At 46.8% G+C, this 27,809-nt stretch overlaps 4 protein-coding genes and 1 long non-coding RNA gene across 6 annotated transcripts; 3 read left to right on the top strand and 2 right to left on the bottom strand.

Moving 5' to 3' along the window:
• Nucleotides 1–465: 465 nt before the first annotated feature.
• uxt (ubiquitously-expressed, prefoldin-like chaperone) lies at nt 466–3,057 on the bottom strand. The gene is made up of 6 exons (XM_068749221.1): nt 2,805–3,057; nt 2,524–2,605; nt 2,293–2,360; nt 1,612–1,719; nt 1,380–1,443; nt 466–1,294 (listed from the first exon to the last, which is right to left on the bottom strand). Exons 1-6 carry the CDS (start codon nt 2,900–2,902, stop codon nt 1,232–1,234), a joined length of 483 nt encoding a protein of 160 aa, XP_068605322.1. The 5' UTR covers nt 2,903–3,057; the 3' UTR covers nt 466–1,231.
• On the top strand, nt 1,707–2,486 carry LOC137905003 (uncharacterized). Its single transcript, XR_011105823.1, has 3 exons — nt 1,707–1,730; nt 1,814–1,862; nt 2,070–2,486. It is a non-coding gene; the product is annotated as an uncharacterized lncRNA (long non-coding RNA).
• Nucleotides 3,058–5,688: 2,631 nt separating the features above from the next.
• On the bottom strand, nt 5,689–12,798 carry zgc:162200 (uncharacterized protein LOC558638 homolog). Its single transcript, XM_068753860.1, has 9 exons — nt 12,586–12,798; nt 11,824–12,036; nt 11,545–11,697; nt 10,600–11,073; nt 9,389–10,246; nt 8,918–9,100; nt 8,133–8,284; nt 6,984–7,344; nt 5,689–5,694 (listed from the first exon to the last, which is right to left on the bottom strand). Exons 1-9 carry the CDS (start codon nt 12,796–12,798, stop codon nt 5,689–5,691), a joined length of 2,613 nt encoding a protein of 870 aa, XP_068609961.1.
• Nucleotides 12,799–14,091: 1,293 nt separating this feature from the next.
• apex2 (APEX nuclease (apurinic/apyrimidinic endonuclease) 2) lies at nt 14,092–17,130 on the top strand. Its single transcript, XM_068752307.1, has 6 exons — nt 14,092–14,206; nt 14,305–14,388; nt 14,675–14,855; nt 14,958–15,101; nt 15,411–15,480; nt 15,827–17,130. The coding sequence occupies exons 1-6, from the start codon at nt 14,092–14,094 to the stop codon at nt 16,940–16,942; spliced, it is 1,710 nt and encodes a 569-aa protein (XP_068608408.1). The 3' UTR covers nt 16,943–17,130.
• Nucleotides 17,131–18,176: 1,046 nt separating this feature from the next.
• Nucleotides 18,177–27,777, top strand: LOC137902441 (sodium-coupled neutral amino acid transporter 3-like). Of its 2 annotated transcripts, none has more exons than XM_068746541.1 (16): nt 18,177–18,205; nt 21,513–21,615; nt 21,717–21,801; nt 21,906–22,021; nt 23,573–23,646; nt 23,728–23,820; nt 23,920–24,001; nt 24,111–24,193; nt 24,363–24,421; nt 24,496–24,624; nt 24,729–24,808; nt 25,324–25,424; nt 25,519–25,643; nt 26,354–26,498; nt 26,594–26,697; nt 26,808–27,777. In XM_068746541.1, the coding sequence occupies exons 2-16, from the start codon at nt 21,575–21,577 to the stop codon at nt 26,910–26,912; spliced, it is 1,422 nt and encodes a 473-aa protein (XP_068602642.1). In that variant the 5' UTR covers nt 18,177–18,205; nt 21,513–21,574; the 3' UTR covers nt 26,913–27,777. The 2 variants fall into 2 exon arrangements, with proteins under 2 accessions (XP_068602642.1, XP_068602634.1); XM_068746533.1 differs by lacking the exon at nt 18,177–18,205 and adding an exon at nt 19,698–19,830.
• Nucleotides 27,778–27,809: the final 32 nt, after the last annotated feature.

Raw genomic sequence — 27,809 nt, 5'->3', positions numbered from 1 at the left:
TCACTTAAAGGTTGTTCTCCCGCTGTTTGTTCTTGTTGCGACGAACGGCTCTGTAATACTTTGTCAGTCAAGGTACCGGAAATACGAATAAAGCACTTCCTGTAGGGAATTTCAAAATAACACTCATATTTCCTCTGCTGTGTGGATTTTGTAAAAGAATGCATTTTGTTGAACATTAGAATCTTTATCAGACACATTGGCTGATCCTCTTAGCATCCAGTTTCCATGGCAACGAGCTCAGAGCTGGTGACTAAGCAGCTCTTAGCTCGTGTTTCTTTTTCGTTTAATAATACTCATTAGATCACGTCTATTTAACAAAAACAAATTATATCTTGGAATAAACAATATAAATATGAGTGAACTGGAATAATTAGGCATGAATTATTAAATTAATTTAATAATTATTGCACAATACAGCAATGCTCAGGGATAATGTGACCTCTTCTGGTCATATTAAAGTGCTGTAGATCTTCACTAAAGTCACACGAATTATTCAATAAGTTAAATCATTATGACCAGAGGTTAAACCCCGTCTCTCTCTGGTGTCCCATTGCTTCATACACCCTTGAAATAAAATTAATTGCTGAAGTAATCAGATTACCCAACATAGGGAGAGGTTTGGGCCAAACATAAGGAATCCAACCATCTCCAGGCTTCTGTGCTTATATATTTATTTATCAGTTTAATACACAGTGGCTAAAAAGGTCATCCCCAGGAAAAGCTTTTTTTCTACCCCCCCACCCCCACCTGAAAAGCATTTTATTTTGAAGCGGTACGGATACACCCTTAACTAAATTTTAGTGACTGACTTTGCCAAATTTCCCAATTTCCAATCTTCATGCTAAGCTAGGCTAAACACTGAGTCTGTAGGTCAATAAATGAGTCGTTGCTTTTCGTCCGCTCACTGGGAAACGGGAGGCTGTTGCTAACCTGACAGATGCTAATATCATCCGTCACCCAATTGAAGACAAAGACATCAGCAGCTACGTCAGCTGCTCCTGTTGGTAGATATAAATGGGTGTACATATAATAATGAATCCTGAGGACATTTTTTGAGACTCAAAATCGCCTCCTTTAGGATCTTGGACTCCTCTTTAACTCAGCAGCGCCCCCTAGGGACACGCTGCTCCTGTGACGTGGAGGTTTTTTCCACATGACTTCAGAACATGAACAGTTTGATTAAACATTAAACCAGCGTCACCAGTCTGAACGTCTCCTGAGCCGAGCAGGCCTAAAGCACGTCTCTTCTTCTGTCCTCTGGGAGGTCCGAGAGACCCTGCAGCTCACGCAGTCCCTGAGGAGGAGGAGGAGGAGAAGACGACAGCCAATCAGCCCTCTCGTCTGCTGGCAAAAAACCAGAACCGACCTGATGAACTGACCTCCAGCACCATCCGAATGTTGGCTTTAATCTTAGCCGAGTCTTTGGTGAGCTGCTCCGTGAAGCTGAAACGCACAGCATATCTCATTCAGAATAATGGGATCAACTAGCATTGAGCTAATACATGACAGATATTCTTCTACATTACTTTGAGATAATGATTTAAAAAAAAAAAAGTGTTGTCTTGACAGTTGATGCAGCTCTAAAACCACAGAAGAAGAACGTGTACTGACGCCGTGAGCTGATTCGTCTTTTTGTCGATGAATCGCAGAGCTTCGTCATGGCTCATCTCCACGAAGAAACCGTAACCGACCGCCACGAAGATTCTGGACGAGTCCTCACTGATGGAAAAGTAGAGGGGGGGGGCGGAGTTTAAAAAGTCCATCTTGAATGTTTTATTACTTACATTACTTATATATATATATTTTTTTACAGCTGAGAACAAGATCTGCTTCAGCATCCGTCCCGGACAACCCGATCTCAGGTCATCGGGCTATTCTTCTTTCAGAGGGCGCTGGTCAGTGTAGACCAGGACCCATTAGCATTCACACTGCTAAAGGGACGGGGTCCCCTGGTCCTACTGCTGAGTGGACTGGAGGGATTCTGTTGCTGTTAATGTATTAGGCTGGTTTATTTTTATTCTTTTTATGTCAATCATTTATTAATATGATGTTTTATTTTATTTTGACAGGGTGGATACATTTACGACTAAAGCTGAAGGCGAGTCGAGCTGCACTTTTGATCATAAACTCAAACCACATCCGGACCCGGTCCGGTTCACATGAGCTTTTAGCAGCTTGAATGCTAACGCGACCCGGGCCTACTCAACCAACGTCCTCTGGAACCCCTTCACACTTGGGTTCAATGCAGAAGCGTGAACAGGATTGTTATTGATCGGTTGTTGATCAGCTTACACTTCAGCCTGGACGTAGAAGTTGCAGCCGAGATCGACCTCCGTCTTCAGCCGCTGGGAGCAGGACTCCTGCAGGAGCACAGCGTGACATCGCCGCTGAATGGCGAGCGGGTTGTAACAGGCAACACCGTTTACTCCCGCTGACTTTCTCGGATTTTAAAATTGCATTCATGTGTACGATCATATAAAAATCATACGTAAAATAAAAAAATAAATAAAAACTTAATCTGACCTGCAAGCTCTGGATGCTGTTCTTCAGCTGCAGGTACAGTGAAATCTTCTCATAGATGGAATCTCGTTGCTCCGACACCTTCCTGACGAGCAGAGTTTAAATATTCAAAATAAACTTTATTAATGCAACACAGTCAACAGTTTCAAACGTGACACTCGACGAAGTATCAAATTATAAATGAATACAATACTGAAATGCAGCATTAAAAAAATGGAACATATTCCAGAGGGATTTAATATGACATTAAACAGTCTCGTTAATTTAGGAATTTCGTCTCTTACTGTAGATCTCTCTGCAGGACGTCTGAGATGAAGTTTTCATACTGCAGAACCTTCTGGTCCGCGTTAGCATTAGCATTAGCACTGACAGGCAGAGACATCGTCACCGTTTCACGTCACGTGGTCAATTTTCCGCCGGTGACCCGCTGAATGACGCGACGTATTAATCGATAACGATTCTGCGCCAATGTCAACCGGATAAATCCGTGGAAGCGCCTCATTTAAACCAGTGAACGGCGCTATTTGAGCTGCTCCGGAAGTGTTCTCGCGGATAACCGGATGTGCACTTACCACAAAGATAACTTAATAATTTCGAAATAAAAGCAGGAATTTTGGAATGAGAAAAAAAAGCATATCCGTTCAGTAAGAGACATTAAATTAATTCGTTACGAGACAGTATTAAATTCAGCGAGAAAGCCCCCCCCCCCCTCTATTTTATTACAGTAATTCTAGAAAGGACTATTAAAATATTGATCTTTTAACATTGTAAGCCGTTTCAGCTTTGCTCCTGCCCAACATACATCTAGTAGTTTGTGCACAATGACATGAAACGTGTCATATTTGCTTCTATTTTAATTTAAAATAACTCAAAATCAAGGGAAACAAAAATGGCCAAAGACCCCTTTAGTTACAGAACATAACAGAAATACCTCGACATGCGAGTGTTCAGAGACGTGAGCAAACCTGCGAGCCAATTTTTTGCTTTGAGACACGAGCAACTTCTAGTCGATTGCATGCTTAATTCCGGCAAAGGTTTTACACCAGATGCCATTCCGGACTCTGGACCGGCTCAGGGGAGACGCCGCCTCTGAGGATAAAGCTTCCCATTAATCTTTGAACAAACTGAGTTTGTGTTTGTTTCCATGAAGATGGAAACCAAGCATCTCTGTGTTATTATGGATGATAAAAACAAACACATCAGCTAACAGTGTTGGCTTCGTTTTATTCTCCATGACAAAAGTGGTTCAGAATTCAATCAAAGGAACTGGCATGCACATAATTAGGAGCATCAAATGCATTATACAGTGTGTGTGCACGTTACCCCTCCAGGACAATTTTAGACAGGATGAAGACCACAAATACAGTCATAATATTAAACAAATGTTAATTAAATTAAAAACTCATCTGCAGAGTTAATTCAATAAATTAAGGATTCGATTTCCAACCTCCAAAGTCGTATAACATTATGTTAAATCATTTTCACTTTAGGAGTAACGAGTCGTCTGACTGGCAGATCAATAAATAGCATCATCCCATTCAAAGCCTTACTGCAACACTCAACATTATTTCTGTTTTCCTGATCTTTTTTCCATTTTCTTACAGTAACGAGTCCTTCAAAATAAAATACTGATAACAGTTCATTTCACATCAAACAACGACACGCTCGCCAGAAAATGAAAATATTTTTTTTACCAAAATGAGATATCACTTTCTTCAGTGCAAAAAAACGAACTGTGCAAGCTCCTTCAGGGATCTATTCCTTCGACAAACGACTCGGACAGTGTTGAACGGTGGCCTAGAAATAAGAAAGTGGTAAGAGTCCTAAAAAGAGAAGAGCCAAACCAAGGCACTTAAAGTAAAAATAAATCAGCAGGGTGCGTTTTAAAAACAGCAGTTTAATAAAAAGGACCGCGTGAGAGCAGCGCTGTCGACGTTAGCCGTCCTGACAGAACTCCTCCCAGAGCCAGCTAGAATTCACGATGGGGTGATCAATAGATTGCTATATTCAAGAGACCTTTCAAATTTCACATTGGAAGTTTCGTCTCACTTTGAACACTTAATTTTACGGGCCATTATAAATTCCTTCTCCTTCACGCAGCAGCCCTAAAAGCATCCGGATCTTTAGCACGATTGCGGGAGCAGGAAACTGGCTTGCCGAGGGTTTACACCTATTCTACAGAGCACGAATACGTCGGCAGCGATGAAACACAGAAATGAATGTCAAGCTCAGCCGTTTGAGAGAGGAAAAGCAGACGCGTAATGGGAACCGTTGTTGTGACTGCGGGACCAAGACAAATGAGAACGGTACAAAATGTTAGCATTAAAGATTCAGAGACGTCTTTTACAACCCATGAACCAAACGAGACACTCGGTGCCTCAGCATCCTCCTGGATGACTCCCGAAAGATGAGAAATGGCTGCTGCGAAATAACCGCAACCCGCCGCTTTTCAGGAAACGTTAGGAATGATCCGTGACGATCCAGAATCGAGCTCTTAAACCCAACCCTGATCCGTAAGAAACGGAAAGACGCACGGCGGCGCTGTCCCGACTTGGTCTGCATAGTTGGAGCGCGTCGGTTTCAGAAGCCTCGCGTCTGATCGCGCCGCGTTTAACCTGAGGTGGGGGCAGTTTATGGCCGGTCTCTCTGCCAGTCGAAGAAATGGCAGTTTTTTTTTTTTACTGGCCTACGGTTAAAAGGGCGTGGCCGATAGAGACAACGAATCGGAGGCTTCGTTGGCTAAAAAAAAACTGCAACTTTACAAGGGGGCGAGACGGTCACCGTTGATCTGGAGGCTCACAGACGCACAGCAGACAAAACCTCTCCGGGTTTGGGATAAATACTGTCAACGGTTCAGCCTCGGACGAGGCCGGACGGAGGTCGGATCCACAATCAATGACTTCACAGAGAAATGAGCAGCACGTTTGTCTCTTCATCCTCCTCCCGGCTGCATGCAGGTTTCTCCGCTCCAAGCAGAAAAACCAAGACGGGGGGGATGAGAGATGTGGGTTTTTTTTTTTGGATCCATGGCGTGCAGACTGGGGAATGTTGCGTCGTATCTGGGATGGACAGGATGCCTTGATTCGGGAAAGGAGGTAGGAGCCAGGGAGTCAACATGAAGACAGATCCTCACGGAGAAGAGGAGGTCGGGGTAATGAGAGGAGTGTTTCAGCGCTACGGAGACGGGGGGAGGGGACAGAGACAGACGGGGACAGGGACAGAGACAGAGACACGTTTAGTTCACATGAAAACTGAGACAAAGCGAAAGCAGGTCAAATTATTTGGATGAACCGATTAATAAAAAGGAAAAGAAAATCCAGCAAATTAGTGGCTCCCTGCCGTTTAAACTGATGTATGAAAATAAATCTTAAAAATAAATTAAATAATTCAAACCCTTAAAATCAACTGTTCTAATCCAAAAAATATTTTAAACAATTGATCATCATGTTGATTTTGCAATTTAAAATAAACCGTATTATCATCTTATCATCCTTTATGTCTGGATGTTTGTTTTCTATGTAAATTCTAATATAAACAATAAAATAAATAATTCTACTTGAAGCCAGTTAAAGATCACCGAGAATCATAAACATTTCGCTTGGACACCATTTTAAATGTTCCATTTCCGTACATTTGTACTTTAGAAGCTCTGAAGTCATCGGGAACGTTTCGATCCCGGCACAAATTAGCTTGTTGCTAACTTCTGATGAAACTGAACAGCTTTGGAGTATTTTATCGCCGAGAACGATCCCGTCTGCTTTTTCATCTCATCTCCTGCGAGGCGGTTTGGAATGGGAGCTCCCGGGCCGGGCAGGCGGTCCCGGAGGTTTCCTTCCGGGACCTTCGTCGGTGGACGATCGTTGCCTCGACGGCCTACAGGCTGGGGGCATCCTGCTCTTACCGGGGGGGTTGTGACCAGCGAGGGGCGTGGCCGTCGGGCCGCCTGGACATTTAGCATTGACCCAAGAGGCGCCGGCGCCCGACTGAAACGCTCCCGCTTGCACGGAACCGGACCGGCGACCCGCCGGTTCTCTTGCTACTGCGCTCGGATTGCGGTCCGGACTCGGCTCGCTTCCACCCCATGCCTCAGGCGTGTTAGCGTGCACGCAGAAAGCATTAGAAGAGGTTAGATTACCGGCGGATGGCGAGAACAAAGAGGCCCTCCGCCTGGTTGAAGCTGCGGGAACAACCCGAGTCGTGATGAAGGTGTCCTGGCGTGACGGGCCCGAAGCTCGCCGGGCCGACGAGCCCCCTCTTGGACCGCCGGCGTGCGTTTTAACCGCTAACTCGCTGCTGACCGGACGGGTTGGGGAGCGACCGCTACAACGCGCCGGGCTGAAAACGCCACCGACGCTACGACTCCTAATGAAGGTGGCGTCCCGGGGGGGGAGACCCCCGCCATTGTGAGGCGTGTCGCTCGCCCGAGCGGGGCTGCCTGGACAAAGAGAGAGAGCGGTTCTTACGGGGCTCGTGTGGAGGCTCCGGGTGAGGCTTCGCAGGTGGTGCGTGGCCATAGTGGGAATGCCGGCGCCGAGAACCGGGCTGGCCCGCGGGCTGCTCCTCAGCTGGGGGCGCGCGGGACTGCTCCGGAGGCTCCGAGGAGCCCGGCCCGACTTGCTGGCGAGCTCTTTGGCCCGGGAGCGGCGGGGGCTGCCGTTTAAGCTGTGGGGAGACATGGGGGCCTCCAGGTCCTCCAGCCGCTGAGTGAGAGCCAGTTTCTGCTGGATGGCCATACGCAGCAGAGAGTTCAGCGTCCGCTTCTCGTCCTCGGCCGCGGCCAGCTGCCGCTGCATCTCATCCAACTGGGTGACGTACTGGTCACACCTGGGGGGCGCAGAGAGCATGCAAGCATGCAGGAGCAGGCGAAGACGAAGTCACACACACACACACACACACACACGCGCGCGCTGAGCACCTGCTGATCATTAATGGATTGTTATGTCAATCAGAAGTAAACGAATCACAAAGGCTCCTCAAACTGGTTATGTTTTCCTTGCCTTACAAAATGAAAGAATTTAATTTGATGTCAAATAAAGAGCTTTAATTTGATGAGTTTTTTTTTTTTATCCCAGTACTTCAAAGTATTTTTTAATTATTTACTATTCATCATTTTTGGGGAAAAACCGATCAGGATGAATTTTAGTAATATGTGTAAAACTGCATTTGGCCACATGATGGCGCCACACAACTTTTGAACGGTAATCCCGATGCCTGCTGAAACTGCTCTCCGATCCTCCTTGGGGGGATCAGGAAATGCCGGCTCGCGGCTGAGAGGCACCAACGCACGTCCAGAAAGCTTTTCTGACCAACGATGAGATCGGGGGAAAGACGCGAATGCAAAACATTCCTCCAATCCAAGTCAGTAGATTCTAAGAGGACAGCCATTTAGTGGAGCGTCTTTCCTTTCAAATCTGTCTGTGCCCCCCCCCCCACCCCCCCGGCACAGGGCAGCGCATGTGGTTCATAATCTTCACCTGAACCGGTGGCTTGTCTGCAGCCGTAACGACAACGCTAAGCTCATTATAGAACTCGTTTCTGTGCCGACTCGACTGTCACGGGGCAAATAAAATGAACATTTAACTTAATGACACGACGAAACAAAACCGTCTTACCGACTGGCAAACATGACCCGGAGGGACGAGAAGGTGGCGGCGTCCTCCTTCAAGGCTTTGAGCTCGTTCCGCAATTTCGTCATGGTCTCCGACACCAAGCTCTTCTCCGTCTCGTACTTGGTCTTCAAGTTGGACAGAGCCAACTCTGCAGTCTGTGGCGGTAAAGGAAGACAATTCAAACGCACATTCTGGTGACATGAGAAAGCAGCCGGCTTGTTTTTAAGCACGTCGGGACGTCGGGAATCCCAGATTCGGAGTTTGTGCCCCAGAACGCGAGCACGTTTCAGATTCGGGCACTTGACAGGCCGCGTCGTTTATTCCGTGGGGAAGAAGCGGGCCGAGAGTTTCATTTTCAGATTCCTCTCATCGAGAGGCGTCTGGACCCTTTCAAAATAAAACACAGATCAGCCGCGGCAACAAACTCGGCAGAGTCTTTGTGCACAAGTAAAACCGAACCAACGCACGTTTTGTAACGCTGGAGCCCGAATCGGGGTCGCGACCTCGCGTCTCGAGGTTTACAGCCGAGTCAGGCGAACCGCCTCGGGCGCTTGTTTGCGTTTCTGCGCCGCGTGAGCGAGGAACCGCTGAGGTCACGGCTGACGCAGCTCACGCAGCGCCCGAGGAGAAATGCTCATTAGCCGTCCCGAGTTCACGCAAGTTGAACTCGACTTCAGGCGCTTGTGACTCGCCGCAACCGGTCGACCAATTAAACGCCGCCGCTGGCGAGGTCTTTATCGGACCGCAGACAAACAATGGACACAGAGGAAGCCATTTTGGTGCCCTGCCTGTTTGTTCGCCTTGAGGACCGTCCTGAGGGTCGCAATCTGCTCCCGCTTGGTGCTGAGAAGGGACTTGAGCTTCAGCACTTCCTCCAAGAGGCTTTCGGCGTCGCGCTCCGGCTCGCCGCCGCCGCCGCTCAACCCCGAGTGGGGCACGGCGCCCTTCTGGCGACAGAGGTCCACCGCCACCTGGGAAGCACGGAGAGTCGGTCAGACTTCACTCGGCGGGGCCGATTCATCTGATGCTTAAACGTGTTTTCAGCGACGCGACGGGGAACGGTTCCCAAACACGACCGACTCCTGAAGGGATTCTCTGCGAACGTTAATCTCTGATAATCCAATCGGTTCAAACCCAGACACGTGTCAGCCGGGCCTGCACCAGGTGCTGGATCTGACCGTCTGAGCTGAGGAGCTAAGGCGATCCCCCCCCCCCCCCCCGGCACCGATCAATAAACGACCCGATGCGCCGCGACTCACCCGGAGGTGTTTCACCTGGCACCGGATGACCGCCACCAAGTTGCGGACGTTTGAAGGGTCCCTGAAGTCCAGCGTGGGGGACCCGGGGCAGCTGGGCGCGTCCCCGCCGGCCCCCGCCCCCGCGCTGTCCACCTCCCCCATGAACTGCAGCGCGGACGCTTTGGAGACGAACGCGTCGTCGGCCCGCGCCGGCCTCCTCTGGCCGTTGTGCTGGGCGTGGCCGTGGTGCGGCCGCCGCGCGCCCGCCCTGGCGCCGTCGCGGTAGTAATCCAGCGTGACCCGCTTGGGCGTCAGGTCGCTGCACACGCAGATGTGGTGGTAGAGGTTGGACAGCTCCTCGGAGAAGGCCAGCAGCTCCTCCTGGGCGACGCTCAGGTGGCCCTCGGAGTCCACGGCCACCTTCCGCGTGGCTCCGATCTCCTCCTCCAGCTCGCCGATGCGCTCCTGGTCCTGCTTGCTGGACTTGATGCACTGGCGGATCTTGTCGGCCAGGTCCTGGGCCTCGGCCCTCCAGCGGTCCTTCTCCCGCCTGTGCCGCTGCTCCAGCGCGTCGTAGCGCGCCCCCGCCTGAGACAGCTCGTCCCGCAGCTTCAGCAGCTCGTCGCTGGCCGAGCGCACGCGCGCCTCCAGCACCTCTTTGCTCTTGGCGTCCACCTCGTAGTCCAGGTCCTCGCCGCCGCCGCCGCCGCCCTCCCTGCTCGCCGTCCCGCCCGCCTCCTCGCCGCCCCGTGCAGCTTTCAGCCGCTGGGTGAGAGAGCCCACCTCGGCCTCCTGCTGCTTGAGGGTCTGCTTGGACATCACCAGCTGCATCTGCAGCTCCTCCACTTTGCTGACCAGAGTGGATTTCTCTCGCTCCGCCTAAACACACACACAGAGAAAAACGAGGGATCATTATTGATCATTGATTAGACTTCTCAAGCTGAAGGATTCTCCTTCACACTTTGGAATATTTAATGCTGACCTCATTCAACATCTGGCTGGCAGGCTCTTCCTAACCCAACCTCTGATGTAAGTGCATCGTGAATAATTTATTTCCCTCAGAGACAGACTTCCTTCATTTCCTCAAGTACCCCTTTATTTGCCCGGCAGGTTGGAGGAGCTTAAATTGCCCCCAGGCGGTTTCTCTTCCTGTAGACAGGCTCACGCTTTCACATAGGATGTGGTTTAAAGCAGGAAGCCCCCCCCCCTCCCATCATGTTGCGCTCGCCTACCTGCAGGAGCTGCTGCTTCAGTTTTTGACCGTCTGAAAACTGGAGTTCGCTCAGGAGGTCGGAGACGAGCCCGGAGGCCGGAGCGCGCAGGAACAAGTCGCCGCTGCGTGGGGTCGAGTAGCGATGGATGCGGCCGTTGCTTTTGGGGCCCCCCAAGCCAGAACCGTTATCGAAGCCGCTGTCTTGCTCCTCCCCCTTTCCCTCTCCTCCCTGCCCCTCCCCCTGACTGTCGTCCAGCTGATCCAAGTGGAGCTCCAGGCTCCCGACAGAGTCGAAGGGGTTGAGCGTGAGAGCGGAGAGTTCTCGCCGCAGCGCGTTCTTCTGCTCCCGCTCCTCCTTCAGGGCCTCCAGGGCCTCATCCAGCTGCCTCTCCGCGATCTCCCTCAGCCTCGCCGCCTCGTCCAGCTGAGCCCGCTGCTCCTCCTGCTCCTCGTTCTTCTGGCTCAGCTCCAGCTTCATCGCTTCGAACTCGACCTGCGCAAAGATCAAAAAGGAACGCAGGTGAAGGCACGTCCACAGGAACCGTAGCTGAACTCTGCAGCAACGGGACGCAGGAATCCGCCCGACATCAGAACTACGCTTCGTTGTTAGCAGGCATGTTCAGTGGTTTTAAACACACGGACAGCAAAACACGCACAGACGGCAGAAAGTAAGAAATCAGAGTCCGAACTTGACTTCAGATTTCATGGCTCGGGCATTTCCTTTAATAAATAAGCACCCTAGAAATACAGAAATAGAAAACAAACATTTGCCGCCGACTCAGCCTTTTCCAAACCGGCCCGATCCGGTCCTGAAGTTATGGCAACAAAGGCATGCGAGGGAGATCAGCGATCAGAGTTTGCTGCACGCACAAAGCACTTTTGTTCAAGCGGTGCGCGACGGCGACGACAACATTACGCGTAATCAGCATATTTGAACGCACGCCGTTCTGGAAACGCGACCGACCTGGTTCTCCTTCAACACGGACACTTGCTTCTGCAGAGAAATGTTCTCGTCTTCCAGCTCGCCGTTGTCCTGCAGCTGGCGCGCCTCGCGTACTTTATACTCCTTCATTTCGTCCCTCAGGTGGCCTTTCTCTGCCTCCAGACACTCGCACTCCTGCAGAACACAAGACGGGGATCGGGAATGAGCCCGCCGGCGAAGCGTTTGGGGTTCCGTCCGTGCACCGTGGCGACCTCCGGCTGGCGCCGCGCGGCAGAACGAACGCCCGGCGAGTCGCCGTACCTTTTTCAGCTGGTTGGAGGACACCCCCAGCCTATCGATTTCCGCGTGGGCATTGCTCAGAGCCAGGCGCGCCTGCTTGAGCTCTGCCTGGACTTCCTCCATGCGTGTTGCCATGGCAGCCTCCTTAGTGGCCGTCTCCTGCAGTAAACTCTCCTCCCGGCACTCTCCGTCAGCAGCCGCTCGCTTCTGGCTGCTCACAGAATCTGCAAACGCCTTTAGAGACAAAAAAAAAAAAGGGGGGGGGGGGGGGTCAAGGCGAAGAACTCAGACATCTTTAACAAAGATCACCGTTAACCTTTAATAAAAAGACACCTAGAAACGCCTTTCTCACCATTTAAAACTCTAATTTTGATACACTAGACCAGTCGTGGGCAAACTACGGTCCGCGGGGCACATATCTGCCCAAATGATGTCATTAAATTACATTTGATTATAATTAAACCTCATTCATTTGACCTTGTCCCTGTAAGATGCCAAATCCTTTGATGTAATGGCTCCAATCCAAGACCCTCATCTTCATATATTGGTGCCTTTTTTTTTTATTCTTTTTTTTTTATGTGGTTGAAAGTCATTTCTGTCCAACAGCTAGTGAAACAATGAAAGGATATTCTTTGCATTGTTGCATCTTTTAGACGTGCCTTATGTCAACAGGGAAGAAACCACGTCAACCCAAAAAAATAGACGCCATTCGAATGACAGAAAGGTCAAACTCCAGCAACACAGACCGGATGGAGAATTCCGGAATCCCTCGGGCGTTCCCACCTCCTTGAGCTGCTGCAGCTCCCCTTTGAGGGCTTCGTGTTCCTCTTCCAGCTGCCCGTGCTTCATTTTGAGAGCAGCGCTCTCCTCCAGCACCGCCAGACCGTAACGGGCCGCCTGCAGCTTCTCCTCCGTGGCCTCCTGCAGCTCCAAAGTCAGCCGGCCCACCTCGGCCTTCAGGTCGCCGCCGGCCGTCTCTGCATCCACGTCCAGCATCTCTGCCCGGAACGCAACAACAAATGTTCTACTGGGGGGGGGAGCACCTTCAGGACTCCTCTCCCATCACTCCACGCTTGAAAGGAACCACAAAAACACGGCGGTTGATGTAATATAGCACCAAGAAGACACCACGTGGTTCCAAACACTAAATATTTTCCCTTTTATATTTTCAAACTGGCACTTATTATTACTATTTTTGATTCTTCAACTTAATGGGATGTAAAACCAGCCCAGCGAGATTACAACTCAAAATCAACTCCATAAAAAATTTAATCTGTATTATCCTATAACTAACGCTGTTGTTGGTCAGTTTTACAGCTATAATAGGCGGCTGAAGCATTATATAACCCCAAAAAACTAACAATAAAATGAGCATCCGCATCGACTGGGCGGGGCGAGGGTCACCCAGCTTCCTCCTCTTCTTTGACCGAAGATGGAAACACAGCCCGTCCACAGTCCGGAGACATTATGATGTCGGTGAAATTGTCCTTTCTAGACCTCAGACGAGGTCATCGTAACATTTAAACTAAGGATAAAGTGAGCGAGGTCATCTCCACAATATTTCGACATCCGTTTAATCCGGAATAAAAGAGAAATATTCCGACGAGGAAACCAAATCTATGACGATTTAACATCCACTGGCGAGAGACGTTTCACCCCAACACAGATCAGAAATACACCATTTCAGTTAAAAAATGTAATCTAGTGGAAGCATTTACCCGCCGCCTGACCTCAGCTTCGTATGTTTGTGGCTAGCTAAAATGCACATCGGACAAGCTAACTAGCTAAAGCAACATAGCAACTTACCAGTTTTTGTTTCAAGATGGAGCTTGCCTTTATCTAAAATGATCTGTGTACTTCTTTCTGGGCGACCGCCGGTCTCGGTAATGGCCCGAGGTATCGATCCGGTGAACTAAAGGAGCCTCTTCCCTTCCCCGGGGTTCTCCGGTTTCAATCGGAGGAGGCGCAGCCGCGCAAGTGTCAAAAGCGCGCCGAAAGCATGAACGCACGATTACCCCCCTCTAGCTAGCCAACGGCGCAATGCGACCCGTTTTATGTGACTTTGTTGGTATTCAATTCTGTCAACTGAGTTATGATAACATAATTAAACATGTCTGGTTAATAGCAAACGAATATGGGAGAAATAAAAACCAGATCCGTCGAGAAATAAAGCCCTTTTCCCCGTCTCGCCCTTTTACTTCCGGGTTAAACAAAATGACTTCCGGGTGTGCTACTGCTATTTGACTGTCTCTGGACACTGACGCGGGTAAATAACGATCGATTTATACAATGAAGATCGTTACCTGGAACATAAATGGCATAAGAACTTTCCGAGGCGGCATTAAAGAGATTCTTGATTCACTGGACGCAGATATTATCTGTGTTCAGGAGACAAAAGTGACAAGTAAGTGGTTAGCTTTGGCGTTTGGACAACGCGGGGCTGTAAAGTAACGATCAAAATACCAAATAAAAATATACTAAAAGCTAAATTCCCCCCCACAGGAGATTTACTTGAAGAAAGAACCGCAATCGTGGACGGGTACAACTCCTATTTCAGCTACAGTCGGGGTCGCAGCGGATATTCAGGTCCATTACAGTTTTATGTCCCTTTTAGGCTTCCGTGGTTTAAAGTTTGAGTGTTTTCTTTTTCTTCCTCTCCAATCTTGTGTGTTAGCAGTTTTGTTTTTAGTTTTCCTATGATTTATCTGACCTCATTTTGTGTTGATAAATCATGTCGTCACTGTTTTATCCCTGCAGGTCTCTTGGCAATTACATTTACTTCATCCAAACAAGAAGGCAGAAACTTCTAAAGTAAACTTTACTGAATTGACACCTCATATTACTGCCCGTCTCCCATTCCTGACGTACACAGGAGTTGCCACTTACTGTAAAGACAGCGCCACTCCGTTTGCTGCTGAGGAGGGTCTCTCCGGACTGCTGACCAATCATGAAGGAGCGATCGGTTGTTACGGTGACCAGGCTGAGTTCTGTGCAAAGGAGCTTCAGGTGTTGGACAACGAAGGACGGGCCTTTATTACGCAGCACCGAATCGTGTGAGTAGAAGATCCCGATGCGTTTGTCTTCTTAATTTATATAACATGTCATCTTGCTCTAAACTGGAAATGTCTGTGCCCCCCCCCCCCCCCCCCCCCCAGGTGTCAGGACAAACAGAAAACTCTTACTGTGATCAATGTGTACTGCCCACGTGCTGACCCTGACAAGCCAGAGCGAAAGCAGTTCAAGCTGCAGTTTTACAGGTTGCTTCAGTGTCGGGCCGAAGCGATACTGAAAGATGGGAGGCGAGTTGAGAAGTTTCCAGATAGTTACAATCAGCCGTATCCTGCTTTGAACACAACCTTATTCATTTAAACCAGTTGAGGCTGTTGTATATTTTGCTTTGGTCTGTTTTGTCATTTTAGATGATTTATCATGAGATATTATTTTATAATAATAATAATTGATTTTATTCTGACTTTTAAAAAGAAACACACAGCATACTGGTACATAAACTCACAAAAAGAAAGACTTTTTTTTTTAGTTCATAACCAAATAAGTGGTTACTACAATTCAAACTCACAAACGTGATTCTTTTTATTTGTATTTTTCAGTCGCGTGATTGTTTTAGGAGATATAAACACATCTCACCGGCCATTAGACCACTGTGACCCCAGCGATCCTGTAAGTAAAAGGTTAGAATAGGGTTATGAATGTGTTTCTGGATGGGTTCATGTAATGTCTCCTTTGAAGTTAAATAATAATGTGAATACCACTCTTGTATCTTACATGGCTTACGATACAGATACTGCTTATACACATATTTATATGAATATAAAAATGTTGGCCTGGCTCTGTACAAATGTTTCAAACGAAACTGCTCAGCAGGACATTTAAAGCCGTAAAAGCAAATTATATCCTGTATGCTTAATATGAAAGAACATTATAATGTAATATGACATTTTTTATTATGTGTTTGTTTCTGCTAAATGTATACGGAAAATATATTTTTCTTTTCTTCAATACTCAGGATGATTTTGATGAAAACCCCGGGAGGAAGTGGCTTAATGGATTTTTGCTCGGTGTCGGGCAGGAAGAGGAAACGAACGAGGAAGAAACTGATAAAGAATCTGATGAAATGGTTCCCAGCCACACTGGGAAATTTGTGGATGCCTTCCGCTATTTCCACCCAAGTCGTGCCAATGCTTTCACATGCTGGTCCACGCTCACTGGAGCCCGGCAGACCAACTACGGCACTCGCATCGACTATATTTTCGCAGATTGCCAGCTCGTCCACGAAGAGCAGCTTACAGCGGCAGATATCATGCCAGAGGTGGGGGGGTCAGACCACTGTCCCGTGTGGGGTCAGTTGAGCTGCTCTGTCCTCCCCAGCTCCAAGCCTCCTTTCCTCTGTACCCGCTACCTACCAGAGTTTGCTGGCAAGCAGCAGAAACTCTCTCGTTTCCTCGTTAAGGTGGAACAAAAATCAAGTAAGCCGGAACAGAGCAGTGCAATTCCTGGTTCTCAAGAAGAGGAGGAAAGGATGGAGAATTTAAACCCGGCCAGAGCCGGAAGCATCTCGGGTAAAAAACGACTCCCAGCATCGGGCTCTGTGGTGCCGAAAGGGAAAAAGACAAAGACGGTAAAGGATTCTGCAAAGCCACAGGGCAGCCTCCTTTCCTTTTTCAAACCCAAAGCCACAAATGTTATTCCCACTACTGAAGCAGATGTTGGACAATGTGAAGAAACACTTGGCCTCGATGACGACACTTCATTATTGAGCTCCCGGAAAGGCGTCTCCTCTACCTCAAGCAGCGTCTGTGACGGCTCAGCGCAGCTGTGCACCAGCGGCACCACAGGCGGAACGGCAGAACAGATGAACACCGAGCGTCTGACCTCACGTCTCTCTGTGGAGCGTTCGTCTACCGAGAGGGGCGCGTCGTTTTGGAAGTCGGTGCTCCGTGGGCCACCTCCGCCGCCCGCCTGCAAGGTCCACGGGGAGCCCTGTGTGCGCCGTACCGTGAAAAAGGAGGGCCCAAACATGGGCAGACAGTTCTTTGTTTGCGCTCGTCCTCAGGGACGAGCGTCCAACCCTGACGCTCGTTGTAATTTCTTTGCATGGGTTGATAAAGAGAAGCGAGTTTAAGTATTTGGGCCACAAGTTTTTGCTGACTCATTCGACAAACTACTGTAATGTAATGTAAAAACGTGTCTAATTGTTTCCAATTTTTATTGTTGACTCTAGATAAATAATAAATAATTTCTTTTTTATTACTTTGTGTAATTTGTCTGAACTGAAATTAGAAGACAATTAGTATTTATTTTCAAATCTGAGACTCTCGTGTCTTTGTTTTTACCCCAACCATGAACAAAGTGGGAAGGGGTTGAAGAAACTATCGGGTTGCTCCAGTCGTCCGTCTGTCCGTCAACCATCCAATATTTTTCTGCAAATGTTTGTAAAAATAAACACTGTTTGTCGTGTCTTTGGCTATTTAGAGTTTTTTTAATATTTTATTTTCATAGTTATAATTCAGACGTGGGCTCGTCATGGAAGATCCACCACTACCCACTGCGTCACCGTGCTGCCCTATTTAAATAACTTGTGGGTCTGCATGTGTGACGGAGGATAATATATTTCACACACGTCTCTGGACGTTAGAATGAATTTGTTAAAGCATTATTATTGACAATTTGACCGAATCTGCTTCGCACCATTTAGAGTTATGCATTTTCCCTTTCTACATTTTACGGAGGAAATAATTAATACGCATACTTCAAAAGCAGTCACTTTATTCACTGTATGAAAGTGACATTTTAAAAGTCTTTTCCTCACACCTTATGGATTATGATGATCAAAACCTCCATTTTTTGCGAGGGTGACATATATAAATATTTATTTGGCCGCCACTAGATGGCGATGGTTGGCGAGTTTGTGTCACAAACTTGAAGGAGATTAAATATAAAGATGATCTCCACAGCAACACGTTTTATTATTGGCACCACCAGCTTCACATCCGAGCTATGATTCACCTTAAAGTTAAGAGTATTGTAATCAGAATTAAGTGTGCATCTCCCAGCGCTAGGCCTCATTTTGCTTCACCCCCAAAATTAATCCTGGAGGTGGCCAAAAAAAACAACACAGAATCAAATCTGACATTGTCCAAAAGTGCACAGTTGAATTTCCCAGAGTAACAGAGCAGTAAGTGTGGCCCGATCAGTCTGCAGGAACAGGGAGGGGCTTGGTTTATGACATGGCAGGATGTTTCCTAACCTCCCTTCTCCCATTTTTCTCTCTCCATTTGCAGTTGGAGGCAAATTGTTGGAGTGGAGCAGCCAGCAGCGACTAACCGTTGCCCCGTTTCTTCTGCCTAGACTGGAGACATCCGTTTGTTTGACTGTAACTTGAGAGGTGAGTGCCAGAAGAGCCTCAGGGGGCCAACACAAAGCCAGCTTTCTTCAGCTCTCAGGCCCACGACACACTTTCCCACACGTGGCGGGAGACCTGAGAAAATGGCCAGATGTTCTATTCTGGTAACGACGAGTGAGTCGATACACTCTGTGCTTTTCAAAGCCGGTTTGACTTTAGCAGCTCAGGATGTATTTGTGGCCTGACTTTTACTCTTTCAGCTCCGTGACATGTTGGGCAGCGTCCAGAAGCACGAAAGGCGTAAGGATTTTAAACGACTCACTGAAATGGGAGCTCGCCTTGACTCCACAATGCTGCACGGTGTGGACAGAAATCGTCTTAAATCGTTTGAGCGAGACCAAAATCTCTCACCGTGAACTGGATGGAACATTTTCTAAGGCTCAAGAAGTGTGTTAAATGAAACATTTAGGAGGTAAAATAATCTTCCACGTGTGCCTCCAGCCTTTACGATCAGACAGAAGGGCTTTGTGCGCCGGTGAGATAAAGGACATGTGGGTGTTTTCTTGGGTGTGTAATGGTTGTATCTCTTACGCTTGTCTATCAGTTGACTGAAATATTTTTTCACTGCCCAATGTTCATTCCTCCAAGCGCACGATAACCTGCAGACGTGCATCATGTTTCCGCTCTTAAGCACCGTTACGTGTGAGCGGCTTTAAAGAAGCACTTATCTCCTAAGCTACTTACCGTCACCAGTGCTGTGGGTGTCTGCCTAACGACCCCCCCAGTGCTGTGGGTGTCTGCCTAACGACCCCCCCAGTGCTGTGGGTGTCTGCCTAACGACCCCCCCCAGTGCTGTGGGTGTCTGCCTAACGACCCCCCCAGTGCTGTGGGTGTCCGCCTAACGAACCCCCCAGTGCTGTGGGTGTCCACCTAATGAACTAGTTTGTAATAACACGGTAATTAAACTCAAGCATGAACACCTGTTGATAGAGTAGCTTCCTGTGATGACCCATTTGTGTAATCTATAGGCAGGCCTTTAACGCCACACGTTGTGTAGGCATTGTTTAGGTGTTGTGTATGTGTATAGGTGTTTAGGTGTTGACACCACACGTTGATTAGGTGTTGTTTAGGTTGTTGTTTTAGTGTTGTTTAGGTGTTGTTGTTTTAGCGTTGTTTAGGTTGTTGTTTTAGTGTTGTTGTTTTAGTGTTGTTTTAGTGTTGTTTAGACATTGTTTAGGTGTTGTTTAGGTGTTGTTTTAGTGTTGTTTTAGTGTTGTTTAGACATTGTTTAGGCGTTGTTTAGGTGTTGTTTTAGTGTTGTTTTAGTGTTGTTTAGACATTGTTTAGGTGTTGTTTCTGCGTTGACACCGGGTGAGCACTTCATGGGTTTTTCCTTTTACAGCTGTGATGCTACCTGTTGCCTCACAACAAATGGTTAAACATGGGTGTTCCCATTTCTCTCTTTCTCCCTCCCATCCTCTAATCTCTCTCACACTCTCTCTCTCTCTCTCACACACTACCGAGGAGCTCTGGAAGGACTCCTTAGGGTGGTGGGGGGGGTAAAAAACCCGACATATAAACATTGAAAGAGAAAATTAGGTGAACTTGCACCAGGATTTGTTTCTTTCAATATTCAGAAAACTTCACTTTTTTTCTTGACAACCAGGGTAAGTTGTAAAGTGTGTGTGTGTGTGAGCATGTGTGTGTCCTTGTGTTTTAGATGAGGAAGAGAAGGGAAGGGCTAACTGTCAATAGTGAGTTGGTCTTGCGTCAGACAAAAAGCCATGTGGTGCAGAGTAAGGCTACAAAAATAGCTCTTTAAATTCAAATGTATTATTTGTTTGACCGGATTATTTTGTATCGATCATTAAGTATCATTTTAAATGGACTTTTCTTGACTACTGGACTCTTTTTTTTTTAAAGGACACAAGGAGGTTGTTGAAAGATGGTCATAAACACAATGATACGTAAATTATAGAAGCGCTATTTTGTCCTTTATTACTTTTTTCCACTCTTTTGCTGCTTCTGTTGGCAAAGAAACGTGGAACGTGTTCCTTGCTAACCAGGTTTGGCTTGTTCCTTCACCGCTTCCACCTGAAAGCGTCGTCAAGTATTTCCCTCTTCTAAGATCAGCCTTTTTATAAAGTACGAGTGAGAACCAGCCCCAAAAAACTGGCTAGTTTTGTTCGATTTAAATGATAAAAACATTTTGAACAGGACAGTCATTGAGTTTGTAGCTAAAGGGAGTAACACCAGTCAGACTGAACCTGAAGCCAGCATTCAGGGGGAAAAGCCACTCTTTATTTAGACTTAACAGCACCGTCTACATAGGAACCCTTTGTCTCGCCCACTGCAGCCTCCTTTCTGCATGGGTCACTGTGCATCAACAGGCCTTTCCAGCATTCCGCGTAGGAACACGACAAATTCCAGGTTTTTTTTTTTTAAACACTTAAGGAATTGCACAATGTGGTGCGAGTGTGTTTTCTCTGGGCAGATGTGAAAATACTCCCATGACCTCTACGTCCGTTCCCGGAGTCGATCCATTCCAGTTTTGTGTGACCCCACAGACTAAAAGACTAAATAGGATCTTTAAAAACCTTCGAATGACACCAGCTATAAATTAACTTATATTTCAAGGAAAAGTCTTCCTTTAGGCCGGAATACCGGGCATTTGTAGTGTCTTAACAGTTTCTTCCGCCACAACTGAAGAAGGGAACAGAATTCCGAAGCAAAATGGTGTCAGATTTGTGTGTTTTTGCACTGGCCAGAAAGAAAATGCTAAAATTCTTATTTTCTTTGCCTGGGAAAAATTGCAGTTTTGGGCGTCTTGATGCTTTAAATATAAATATATACCTTTTTAAGACACATTACAGAGTGCTTGTTATTGTTTATGTTCTGTAACAAAAATTCAATAAAATCTATGTACAAAAAACAAAAAAAAGGACACATAACAATGCTTGTGTCGTCATATTGAAAGTTTCATCCAGCTCAATTGCAAATAACTGGAAGGGTTGCATTGACATGCTGAAGGCGTTTTACAGAATTGGTTTTCTATTAGGCCGACGTTGCTGCGTTTACTGTCCTGCCGATCAGAGTCAATTTATCCAAATTCTCCTTCAGCTTCTTGGGAGATTGTTTAAGGTGAAGTGACGGACTATGAATCCAAGATTCAACTGTTAAAAGCTCAGTGTTCCGCTCCAAAATGTACAGTGAGCAAGATCCGAGGATTAGCTTTGTTGGAATGTAGTTTTTTTTTTATGCAATGTATAAATAATGCCACCTGGCGGGAAATGTTTTCCACGCATCAGTACATAAGAAGATTATGAAGTCGTTCTGTGTTTGCTTCCAGTCAGGTGGTAACAAGTTTGGAGAGAGTCCTTTCAGTGCAGCAGGTTTGAAATCCCAACCAGGATGGAGCTCCAGAAGATGAACGGACACAGCAGGGATGACGGGTAGGACTCACAGGAGCTCCCGCTGCAGGCCAGTTTTAAAATGGTTTGGTTTAAGGACACTGTGGACTGTTTTGCTTCTCCCCCCCCAACCCCCCATCTAGATTTGATGGGGTGGAAACCATGACAGAACACGAGGAGTTTCTCCCAAGTACGACCGGCGTCAAGAAAGAAAGTCGCTTCACAGATGTGAGTCGTTTGGCTGGAGACTACAGAACGTGATGATTTGTTGCGGTAAACACTGTGGCAGTGATTCATGCTGTATAACGTCCGCCGCCGTCTCCTTGCTGCAGTTTGAGGGAAAGACGTCATTTTCCATGTCCGCCTTTAACCTCAGCAACGCCATAATGGGAAGCGGAATTCTGGGATTGGCCTTCGCTATGTCCAACACCGGAATCATCCTTTTTATGTGAGTATGGGACCCGAACTCGGTCCCGTAGTTTGATTTCACTTTGCATCTGCCCGCATTTGTCAGCGCGTGTTTGTGCACGTGTTATTCAAGCTGTCCACGTCAGCTTTTTTTTTTTAATTCATGTTCTATTTGGGGAAAGTGGAATATAAATCCCCCCCCTGATATTCAAGAATAGAATGGGGGAGCTTGCCATGTGTGTGTGTGTGTGTGTGTGTGTGTGCATGTGTGTGTTTATGCGTTGTGGAGCTTTTTGCTTACTGGAGTTATTTCGGTTGGTCCTCGCTTGCATGAGATGCCGAATCCGTGCCTTAAAAACCTGCTGATTTTTGTCCGACAGCGTGAAAGATGCTTTGTCTACACCTTTTACAGTGTTGTGCAATTGTTTGCTGCTTGTCTTTCCGTTGTGCTGTGGTGGAAAAGTGCTCTACTTATAATTAATATCCAATCCTTGTTTTGATGTGCGCGCTAGATGTTTGGTTGAAGGCTTATATTACAAATCAGAACTTAAATAGCGTTAGCATTGGGGCACACAGATTGGATGCAGCCATTAGAAGAGAGTCCTTATAGGGCTAGAAAAGTAGCGCCAAGAGGACTTGTGTGTATCGTCTGACTGTTTGGACAGGTATGTGTGCTGTCAACGCGGGGGGGGGGGGGGGGGGGGGCAGCGTTCGTGTCCTCGTGTGTTCCTGTTGTTCTACCTGTAATAACTGTGGCTGCAGTTTGTGTAACACGAAGCCTGACCTGTCATCTGCACATTAGAGCTCATGCACGCTACAGCTTCTCTAAATCAGATTGAGTGTTTAAAAATAGGCCGCGGTGATCAGAGCTAAGACACGCCTCCATCTGTCTTGTGCTTTGTCGCTGGGGGGGGGGGGGGGGGGGGGGGGAGGTGCATCTACACTCAGTTGTGTAGATGCAAAACAAAATACAGACACATGAGAAATTTGACATTCTAATTTCTTTGCATTTCTCTCTTTGTGCATTGGGATTGTGAACCCCCCCCCCATAAAATTTATTATATTACTATCCATACTTTTAGCCCGGATCGCGGGGGGGGGGGGGGGGGGGGGGGGGGGGGGGGCATAGAGACACACACAACCCAGTCACACACACACTACAGACAATTTAGAAAAAACAATTCACCTAAACTGCATGTTTTTGAAGGTGGGAGGGAACCGGATGAGACCCACGGGGACACGGGAAGAACACAAACTCCACACAGATAGGATTCGAACCCAGTTCCTTCCTGCTGTGGGGTGACAGCGCTAACCACTACACCACCATGCTGCCCTATTATTATTATTATAATTTTTGTATTATTAATCATAATAATTTTATTTATTCAGACTCAAAAAAAAAGAAAAGAACGATCAAGCATGTTTCAAGGTGTGGCATCCAAACAAAAATCCAGACACGCAAGATTGAAAGGGTGCGGCGTTCCCAGTCGCTATGACTCCCGATAACACCCGATTGAACTAACCGGAGGGCTGCGCTCCTAGTTTGACGTGAAATTCCCGACACATCTCTCTCTTCTTCCGTATGTTCCAGAATCCTGTTGATTTTCATTGCCATCCTGTCCGCATATTCAATTCACCTCCTGTTGAGAAGCGCCGGAGTCGTCGGTAAGAAGCAACACGTGCGAGTCGATTCCGGACCGTGAACTCATCGCACTCACACACGTGCCACATTTTGTGTTACTCCAGGAATCCGAGCTTACGAGCAGCTTGGGAATCGGGCTTTTGGACCTGCGGGGAAAATACTTGCTGCTTGCATCATCACAATACACAACATCGGAGGTATTCTCAAGCAGCCCCTCCCTTGATCTTCACGTCTATTCCAAAGCATCCCTGTGCATTTGATAAGGATATGATCTAACTGAAAATCATTCCTTCCAGCAATGTCCAGCTACCTCTTTATCATCAAGTCGGAGCTCCCGCTGGTTATTCAAGCCTTCCTGAGCAAACATGAAAACACAGGGTGAGCGCCAGAGTGATACTCAGTTCACCAATAGTGTAGCAGTTCCTTCTTTTTATTCCTTGTGTTGCACTGATTTATTCATCCGTTTTTGTTTCTGTTTGTCTCTTAGAGAGTGGTACTTGAATGGAAACTTCTTGATCATCATTGTTAGTCTTTGCATCATCTTTCCTCTAGCTCTCATGAAACAACTCGGTACGATTCTCATCCTGTCGTCAGTTTGGTTTTTTTATTATTTCCCATACTTTCCAATGTTCATCATGTCTACATTAGCCTGCTTTCTTGACTATCTCATCCTGAACTGAAACGTTAAAGTTTTCCTGACTCTGTCCCTGACTGGAAACCGTCTTCTCGTTGGGCGCAGGTTACCTGGGCTACACCAGCAGCTTCTCCCTCTGCTGCATGGTGTTTTTCCTGATTGCGGTCAGTCTTTAAAGATCAATAGTTCCTCCATTCAATAGTTATCTTTGGGCTCACCAATTGATTTTTGTCTCTAGGTCATCTACAAGAAATTCCGCATCTTGTGTCCACTGGAGGACGAATATCACAACTCGACTATTTTTGCAGATCGCGCTAACGTGACGGACGACGTCTGCGAGGCGAAGCTCTTCACGACCAACTCTCAGGTAAGAATGAAAACACTTTGTCTGGAGAGGATGCAACACCCCCCAGCATTGAGCTGCGATGTGTGTGGGGATCAAACTGACCTCTGCCGTTGCTTGGCTCTTAGACGGCATACACCATTCCCATTCTGGCCTTTGCCTTCGTCTGTCACCCGGAGGTGCTGCCCATCTACACCGAGCTTAAAAAGTAAGTCCAGGATCCAAATGCGGTTCTTTTTAGGGACGTCCCGATCAGGTTTGATTGTTACCCCAGAGTCATTTGATTTTGAACCGATACCGAGTCTGGATCCGATACTTCTTCAATACATAAAAAAAATAAAGACGAGTGAAAAACCCTTATTTTTTTTATTTTAATCATCTTATTTCACCATTTAACTCGTAAACAGAGCACGTCTGTGGCGTAGCTTGAACATTCAAGTAATAAAATACTTTTTTCACTTTGGACTTGGACTCGTGCAACAGGAAAATATTAAATAAATATTTAATAGTTAAAATAAAACGAACAGCACCTCATCGCCAGGTTTCTGTCATCCACCTCAGAATACTTCCACACCGCAGACGTACTCGCGCGACTAGCTTCAAGCTGCTTTCGTGCTTTCCGATCACAAGATCGGATCGGGACATCCCTAGTTTGTTTGTTTTTACTGGCAAACAGAGAAACAATTCAAATTAATTGAATTCTTCTGCTTGTTTTTACATCAGTCCCACCAAGAAACGCATGCAAAATGTCGCTAACCTTTCCATCCTGGCCATGTTCGTGATGTACCTGCTCACCGCTCTCTTTGGTTACCTCACCTTTTTCGGTAAGTACGTCTTAAATGTTGACATGAATGCCGTGATTTTAACATGAATTAATTGGAGCATGTCAAAGGGTGACTGGTTCTGTCTGTGGTGCAGGCGCCGTGGAATCAGAGCTGCTGCACACCTACAGCCGGGTCGACCCGCTGGACGTCCTGGTGCTCTGCGTCCGTCTGGCTGTCCTGGTGGCCGTCACCCTGACGGTCCCCGTGGTTCTATTTCCGGTAAGAACCCCCCCCATCGCACGAGTTTAACGAGAATATGTTGACTCTAATGATGACTCCAACCTGTTTTAAATGTTTATAATAGTTAATAATTATCATTGTTAAGGTCAAATGACGACACCAAGCTGTTTTGAAAGCAGGATATACATTTGTATTGTTTTTCCACAGAGATAATTGTTGCATTTTGAGTTGACATGCGTCATTGCAGAGACGTTATGTTGTGTAAATTAAATAAGTAAAACACTCGATCATTATAGTTTTCATTTAGTATCCTGATGTTGTTTTTTACCTATTCCAGCTATTTTTTCTTAGATCGTGATAACAATAATCCAGATTATATACAAATAATAAAAATTATTTTAAGGACACCTTTTCAGGCTGTGTGTTCTTTCCGCTCACGTTATTTTGACCAATGCTTATAAATGTTTTCAAGAATTTTCTGTCCTGCTCATTCATTTGTGGGTAACATCTAATTACTTCGATGATATTCTTTCAATCATGTACTTGTGGTTAAATAAGGGGCAGCCTTTTTTTTTTTTTTTTATGTATTTGAAACTTAAACTTATAAAGTCAAGAAGGAGTCCAGTTGTTTACCGTTGAACCTGTTAGGATCGGCGTGACCTGGACGTGTGAGAATCCTCACGAAGAGTAACGTTGAAATATTTCCTTATCTGTGGTCTGAAATGTCGTCGCCTTTTCCTTTTTTGCAGATCCGCAGAGCCGTGCTTCAGATCTTGTTCCCTGAAAAGCCTTTCCGCTGGCTCACACACATCATTATTGCCTTTTGTCTCGTTTTCCTGGTCAACCTGCTCGTCATCTTTGTGCCCACCATCCGTGACATCTTTGGCCTCATTGGTAGGTTTGGCCACCTCACCTGGACTTCACGGCCGTTCTCACAGTTCGCTATCGGTGATAATTACTTGCTCTTTGCTCTCCTCCTTCCTCCTCAGGAGCCACATCCGCCCCCACCCTCATCTTCATCCTGCCGGGAACCTTCTACGTTCGGATTGTTCCTGTGGAGCAGGAGCCTTTTCTGTCCAGACCCAAGATTCAGGTACTGTAAAACCTCAACTATCCACGTTGCTACGAATTCGTCTTGGTCTTTTAAATGATGTGTTCTTAAGGTATAATTGATGCAGGCGTCATTTCCTTCCGCCCCTGCAGGCCGCATGCTTTGCCGCACTGGGATTCATCTTCATGGTCATGAGTTTGTCGTTCATCATCATCGATTGGGTGTCCGGGGAGCCCGGGAGTCGGGGCGGACACTAACCGCCACGACGGACCGACCGAGATAATGCAAGAAGAATTCCAACCCAAGCCCCCCCCCCCTATCAATAAATTAGCCCCTCAGCCAAAGCCAAAGAGTAAGAATTTGGCTGCAGAAAATGAAGGATATGTGAAGAACCTTCACCTGCATCAAAAAACGAAAGCGTCTCGGCATGTGATGATGCAGACGAAGGCCCTGCAGTGGAGGAGAGAACACGGAGGCAGACTGAATAAAGCCTACCTCGTCCCAAAGAATGCCATTTGGAGGCATGTCTAGAAGCGCAAGAAAGCAGAACGATAAATGTAAACGGAGCGAGTCAGATGGAAATCCCGTTTTAGAGTGTGGATGAGTACAGTTCCGTGGAACTGCTCAGTCACTACCAGCATTCTTTAATCAGCCTCACGACCCTCTCAGATTTTCACTTGACACTCGTAAAGGTAATTACTTGCTTCTCCAGGAGTATGCCGTTATCATCATAAAAAAAACAATTATCCCGTTAATGCATCAGCTTCAACCCTCAAACAAAGACGGCGCAATTTGTGGTTTTCTGCTGCTATTTATTACGACCAACCAGACACGTGAGCCGCAGACAGACAGACAGACGGATGTCCCATTAAAACAGCGTGTAAGACAAGAACTTATTTTTGCCACATTCTGCAAAGGCCAATCAAACATTGTATATATATATATATTAAAAAAAAGTTTAAAAAAAAGATCCAATTCTGGAAATGCTGCGTATTCTGCAGCCCCAGAAACTGGTTTTAAGTTAAAACGAAAGTCTTTTTTTCTTTTTCTTGAAAAGATGTGCGATGTAAATTAACTTGAATGTCGTCTTGTCAAATAAAATCTCCTTCATTTGTACTGAAACTTTAAGGCTGTTTTCTTACATTTAAAAGTGA

Source organism: Brachionichthys hirsutus, chromosome 2, assembly GCF_040956055.1.
Source record: "Brachionichthys hirsutus isolate HB-005 chromosome 2, CSIRO-AGI_Bhir_v1, whole genome shotgun sequence".
Lineage (NCBI taxonomy): Eukaryota > Metazoa > Chordata > Actinopteri > Lophiiformes > Brachionichthyidae > Brachionichthys > Brachionichthys hirsutus.
This window is presented reverse-complemented; position numbering and strand designations above follow the sequence as displayed.

Coding starts and splice junctions, on each gene's coding strand:
- uxt (XM_068749221.1), bottom strand. CDS start 2,902: ATGTCTCTGCCTGTCAGTGCTAATGCTAATGCTAACGCGGACCAGAAG. Junction 1,444..1,611: donor AAGACGAATCAGCTCACGGC/GTCAGTACACGT, acceptor TGTGCGTTTCAG/CTTCACGGAGCAGCTCACCA. Junction 1,295..1,379: donor ACATTCGGATGGTGCTGGAG/GTCAGTTCATCA, acceptor CCTCCTCCTCAG/GGACTGCGTGAGCTGCAGGG.
- zgc:162200 (XM_068753860.1), bottom strand. CDS start 12,798: ATGCTGGACGTGGATGCAGAGACGGCCGGCGGCGACCTGAAGGCCGAG. Junction 9,101..9,388: donor GCCAGGTGAAACACCTCCGG/GTGAGTCGCGGC, acceptor CGTGCTTCCCAG/GTGGCGGTGGACCTCTGTCG. Junction 8,285..8,917: donor TCCTCAAGGCGAACAAACAG/GCAGGGCACCAA, acceptor TTACCGCCACAG/ACTGCAGAGTTGGCTCTGTC.
- apex2 (XM_068752307.1), top strand. CDS start 14,092: ATGAAGATCGTTACCTGGAACATAAATGGCATAAGAACTTTCCGAGGC. Junction 14,856..14,957: donor ATTACGCAGCACCGAATCGT/GTGAGTAGAAGA, acceptor CCCCCCCCCCAG/GTGTCAGGACAAACAGAAAA. Junction 15,102..15,410: donor GCGATACTGAAAGATGGGAG/GCGAGTTGAGAA, acceptor TGTATTTTTCAG/TCGCGTGATTGTTTTAGGAG.
- LOC137902441 (XM_068746541.1), top strand. CDS start 21,575: ATGGAGCTCCAGAAGATGAACGGACACAGCAGGGATGACGG. Junction 24,194..24,362: donor AGCTCTCATGAAACAACTCG/GTACGATTCTCA, acceptor CGTTGGGCGCAG/GTTACCTGGGCTACACCAGC. Junction 24,625..24,728: donor TCTTCACGACCAACTCTCAG/GTAAGAATGAAA, acceptor CTTGGCTCTTAG/ACGGCATACACCATTCCCAT.